This window comes from Pterocles gutturalis, unplaced genomic scaffold, assembly GCF_000699245.1.
Source record: "Pterocles gutturalis isolate BGI_N339 unplaced genomic scaffold, ASM69924v1 scaffold10615, whole genome shotgun sequence".
Lineage (NCBI taxonomy): Eukaryota > Metazoa > Chordata > Aves > Pterocliformes > Pteroclidae > Pterocles > Pterocles gutturalis.
Genome location: NW_010138255.1, coordinates 1 through 5,538, shown reverse-complemented (window position 1 = coordinate 5,538; position 5,538 = coordinate 1). Strand labels below are relative to the sequence as shown.

The following is a 5,538-nucleotide window of genomic DNA, read 5'->3' as shown; positions in this document are numbered from 1 at the left end:
CTGCAGCGTGCACCGCCCCGAGAGGCTCCGCTCCTGCCAGAGAACTGCCAGCACGGGGAAAAGGTGTTGAAAGCACGCTCGGGTGGGGAGTTGTTTGCTTTTCCCCTCTTCCCTCTGCCTTTGCTGTGGCTGGCACTTCAGGTAACCCATCCTCGGTCCCTCCATGCCACTCTTTTCTTTTCCAGCCACCTGGACATCTTCCTTCCTTGCTGGTAGAGGCGAGCTCCTGTCCCCAGCAAGGGTCAGCGCTTGACAAGAGTGCAGATGGGGATGCTTTGCTCGCAGACAGTTTTTTCTCTTGCACGTTTGCAGCGCTTCTTGCTCAGACCCAATGTGCAAAGCACAGCCAGCTGTGTGGGGCACTTGCTGTAAGGAAGCACAGAACGGATCCACACTTGTTGCGTTTGGAAGGATGTAATATTTTTAAGGTACACGCTCATGTTACTATGAAGCCATAACCTTCTGTGTGATCCAGCGTGCTGAATTTGTCCCCTGGTGAATGACTGCTGGCATGAGTCAGGGAGAAGAAATGGGGAGATCGGAGGGTGAGTCAAAGTAATGTAACTGCAGGGCTGATGTTTGTCCTTTCGACATGCCATGAGTGTGACTTGTCCCCAGGATGTGCCAGCCCAGGTTGTCAGTTAAGTCTTACAAAGTTTTCCCAATGTTTGCATGGTTTAATTCAGCCAGATGGGGTTCTGCTGGGATGTGATTATCTCCATGTGGGCTTAAAGACTTGCCCCATCATTAAGTTAACCTATTCCATAACTATTGACACCCAGATATATTCAAGGCTTTTGGCCCCATGTTTTAAATCTCTGAAGAGCTGATGTTTTTTTTTCCCCAGCTCTTCCTGGTGATCACAGTGACTCTCTTGAAACTGAACTCTCAGCATTCACTAATTGTCTGGAGCTGGAAGTAAGGTTTTAGAAATGCTGGGTATCACGGGACTTGTAGAGCCTCTAGGCTGGCAATTTTTGGAAACTTGGCTTTGAAAAACCATTTTAATAGCTCTTGAGTGAGCTTATTTCCCATTTTTTTCTTTGTTCCCATTTAAAAGATTCCATGTGAGCCTCCCTGACCTCCACACAGGGATTCTGGGGATCCCTTTTCCAGTAGACATGCAGGATTTGCTGGTCATTTGAACCTCTCTCTCTACTGCCTCCATTTTGGAAAAAGCAATTTCTTAAAAAATGAGCACTATATCAACAACATAACCATTTAACCCTTTATTTAAACAGGCATGAAGAACAACCCTACTGATACCCTGGGTTAGGTAAGTGCAGTTGCCTCCAAATATTCAATCCTTGATTTGGTTTCTGTTAAGGAGCATCCTTACACTCAGACATCTGCTAACTAACCAAGCTGCTCCTACAAAATGACATCAGCTGTTCTTATTCTACTGAAATACTTGGCTGCTCATATTTTGTGAGTATGGGGTTAATTTCTAATCCATGATCTATGTATTATATACAGACAGATGATATGCCTACATACAGGCATTCACTAATGTTAAGCATTTCATAACCATGAGGCCCTTTTTGGAAAATATTTTAATTCAAGGACTCTCTGAGTAAATCTCATTCCACAGAGTTAAGGAAAGATTGATAAATTGGACTCGAGCAGCAGAGAGACATCAGTAAATTCAGCTGAATGTAGCTAATAAATTGGTCTAAGAGATTTTTGGAGAAGCAGTAAAACACGTTTTGAAACACTCCGGACAGCCCAGGAAGTCTGTATATACAAAAGGACTATAGCCAGTGAGGGGTAAATTCAGCAGTACATGTTCACATATAGTACTAATGCTAGCCTATGTATTTTATAACACACACCCATAAGAATAAAAATAGTTTATTAAAATATTTATGAGGTCATAGAGCTCACTTTTCACTATAAATTTTAGTTATCTTACAGATAAAACATCAAGTATATTTGTGGGTTTGGTTTTTTTTACTTTTTAAAAAACTTTTCTTTCTTCTTTTTTTTTGGTAACAAAACCAAGGTATTTTCCTCCCATTTTTGAGTATCTGGCTTTTACTCATCCACATGATCTTGAAAGTATTCATCCACTAGAGCAGATTTATCTTCTTCACATTCCTGCCAAAAAGAAAACAAAAAAGGTAAAACCTGACTTTTCCCTAGTGGCCATTGTACATTGTCTGTTCTGTGATGCTTTATTTTAGAAACCATAACGGGAACAATCTCTCATATAGTTCCATAAAACATGCAGCAGAACTTTCTGAAAAGCAATTTGTTTCTAGAGCTATTGGAATTGTATAGGACAAAATCTAGATCTGGTTCTTCTGTATATTCAAAGAGTACAAAACTGAATTTAAAATGGAATAAAAGCACTGGACTTGTTCCTTAGGATTTACGAGCCAAATAATAAAACTACACTGTGCTTAGAACAGATTTTAACACAGCTGTGTCCTATCATCTATTTTATGTAGTAGAATTTATTCCTAATCTAGATGTCATCTAAAACATATGGGTTCAATGCAGGAATTATCAGTCTTAGTGATCCTAATGGTCCCTTCTGACCTCTGAAGTTTAAAACTCCTTTGTTTTTGAAAACCAAAGCATTACTTTTAAACACAACCATTTGAACAGTCTGCAGGTGCAAGATATGTGCTGAAGAATTTCTCTTTTGTAATTGTAAATTAACACAATACAAGCATTGTCACTAACAGCTTATTTTGAACCATACTAAGACAACCATTTATTAGCAAGGCAAAGACCCTATTTATATTACAACTTATATTATGAATCCTTTTTAATTTTTCATCTTATCCTCAGAAGTACCTTACCTTTGGTTCTTTAAATTCAAGATCTTCTCCATACTGAATGGTAAAGTCTATGTGCTGCAGAACTATGTTTATACTTTCCTCATCAGAGCGATCAAAAGGTAGAAATCGAACCATTCCATAATCATCAATCTAGAGAAAGGACTCAAAAGATGTTAGTAAGAAAATGCAGTTAGTTAGGTCTCACTCCTAGGACCATAAGCCACACTGATGCCTTGCTCGTCTGGACTGCTAAAACACGCTTAAAGCCACACTGCAAACCAATGCAACTCCCCCCTCGAACACCTAAGTTCTGCACAGCAGATGAAGCTGTTTTCCAAAATTGCCAGTACAACAGAATTCACAGCAAACTTACTGGCTACAATCCAAATGTTAGTATCACAAATCTTATGGTAATCTGAAAACATCAAAAGCTGAGTTAAACCTGGCAAAAAGCAAAAATGCTCAAGTGCCTGAGAATCTTTTAGATCCTGGCTTTGTTAATAAGTCTGGTTGGTAAATACATAAGGGGTTTCTTTTGGGGGGGAGAATTATTATAGTACATACAGTATCTGGAACAGCAATGAAGCTAGCAACCATACAGTATGGTTTAAAAATACAGGATGGAATTTAAGGGTACCAGTTAAAAAGCAATATACCTACCAATCCGCATATCGATTTGGTCAGTTTTTTAAACATTTTGCTTTTCAGTATATTTGTAGAATCTTCAATCATAGAATACATATTGGGATCCAAGTACCTGGGAGAAACAAAGTCATTAACATCGAAAGGATCCTTGGCCACAGAGCAAATGCGTCACCTTTTGCATGACTACCACAACCATCTGTCCTTCTGTGATCTGAAGGAACTAACTTTATATCAGGAGAACTTACAATGTTTAGAAATAGTTTTTGTAAGTGTTTCAAGTATCTCAGATTATGATTGCTCGTAGAAACAACAGAAGTGTTTTTACTAATATACTTGTATACTCAAGAAAGCTTTGAGGAAGACCGCAGGGAAAAAGTTTAATTTTGTAATTTTGGCACAAATGTACAAGTAACATGTAACCAATTCAGCATGTTTGGTATCAAAAAACCTGATAGGATCGCCTCTGCTTTGGGCTTGGAAGTACACTACCCTGGAAAGTAGTTCAGAATGACGCAAGTTACTCAAGATAATTATTTACAGAAAAATCCAGAGAGAAGTACAAACAAGGAGCCAGCCTTTTCACTCTGACTAAACCGTAAGCATCCTATCCAGACCTTTAAAGGCTATGATATAAAACAAATACATCTTCTCCAATTCGAAAAGAGAATGTTTTAATTGTGGGAAACAGACTGAATTTTGAGTGAAGTTTGCCTCAAGATATTACAGTACAGAGTAATTAATTTTTTCGAACTTACTTTTCTATTTCCTTCTTGGCTTTCTTGCTCAGCAAATCCATCTTGGTCATGATGTTAATCTGTGGAATCTCTAAAGATATCATTGCACTGAGTGCTGCCAGAATTCCAGAGATAAACTGAAGGAGGATGAAAAATGATGTCGTTAAGTACAGAAAAAACACAACACCAACATGCAGGACACTCAAATGCAGACCAAACCCAGCTAATGAATATATGAAACGTGGCCCCAAGGCCAACCGGGGAGTCCTTATCTCTGTTAGAAAAGGGAGGTGCTGAGCTTCCCATCTGCCACCTTATCTCCAGAGCCTCAAATCTGGATCTGCCACTGAAAAGACCATTACAAAACTCAAATCCCATCTTGGGATTCCTACTGCTCCATGAGGAGAGTGGCCTGCTCCCTCTCCAGATGTGAGAAAGCTCTCACAGAATCACAGAAGAATTTAGGTTGGAAGGGACTTTTCAGGTTATCCGTTCCATACCACTGCTCAAAGCAGAGCCAGCTTCAACATCAGATCAGGTCGCTGTGGGGTTTTGCCATGTCAAGTTTTGAGTAACTCCGTGACGTACGCTACGCAATCTCTCTGTGCCCCTGGTCCAGTCTGACCACTCTCGCAGTGCAGGTTTTCTTTACATCCAACTGGAATTTTCTTTGCTGCAACCTCTGTCTGAGGCAGCTGAAAACAACAATCTTATCTCCCCCAGGTAGGCATTCTTTCCTCTGGGCTAAACAAACCCAGCTCCCTCAATTGCTCAGATTTCTTGTTCTTTATCAATATGAACTTTTACAACAGATTTCAAATGGATACCTTAAAAGATTCCACCATAAACTGAGAATCCACAAGAAAAACTCCACAGACGCGGAATTCCCACTGCTGAAGCTGCTCCACCAGCTGTTTCATTACCGGCAGATGCGTGTAGAGCTCGATCTGACCTAGGGGACACGCGAAGCATTAGTATGCAAAAATGTGACGCTAACAGTTCACAGTTACCAATTATTGCACTGATAAAGAAAACATCCTCTTTCTTTTCAGACAACTCCAACTGTATTTGGGTTAACCTGTACCAGTGATGTGGAGAAGAAGTAAAAGCTTGTTTCCCTCTTTTGATCTCCAGTTAGTGTTAGTTAGCAGTCCCCACACCACTGGGACCGAGTTCACTTCCAAAACATCTGAAAGTGACTCTGACAACTGCTAATGATGCAAAAAAAGTATGAATGCTTGCGAGCAGCAAAGAAACGTACTGAAAAACTTATATTGCTTGTGAAGAATGATATCAGACGCTGACACGGATCTACCTGGGCAATCAAACAGGATGTAGTCGTCCTCCACGTGCCCGAGGCTCTCCTCCAGCCA

At 40.2% G+C, this 5,538-nt stretch overlaps 1 protein-coding gene across 1 annotated transcript; it reads right to left on the bottom strand.

Annotated features, from left to right (window-relative positions):
- Window positions 1-1,992: 1,992 nt before the first annotated feature.
- Window positions 1,993-5,535, bottom strand: GPN3 (GPN-loop GTPase 3; the record flags this gene model as incomplete). The annotated part of the gene is made up of 6 exons (XM_010082920.1): window positions 1,993-2,097; window positions 2,808-2,936; window positions 3,447-3,543; window positions 4,187-4,302; window positions 4,993-5,117; window positions 5,481-5,535. Coding segments are annotated over 6 exons (585 nt in total), but the record flags the coding sequence as incomplete, so codon positions are not given.
- Between the last annotated feature and the right edge of the window lie 3 nt (window positions 5,536-5,538).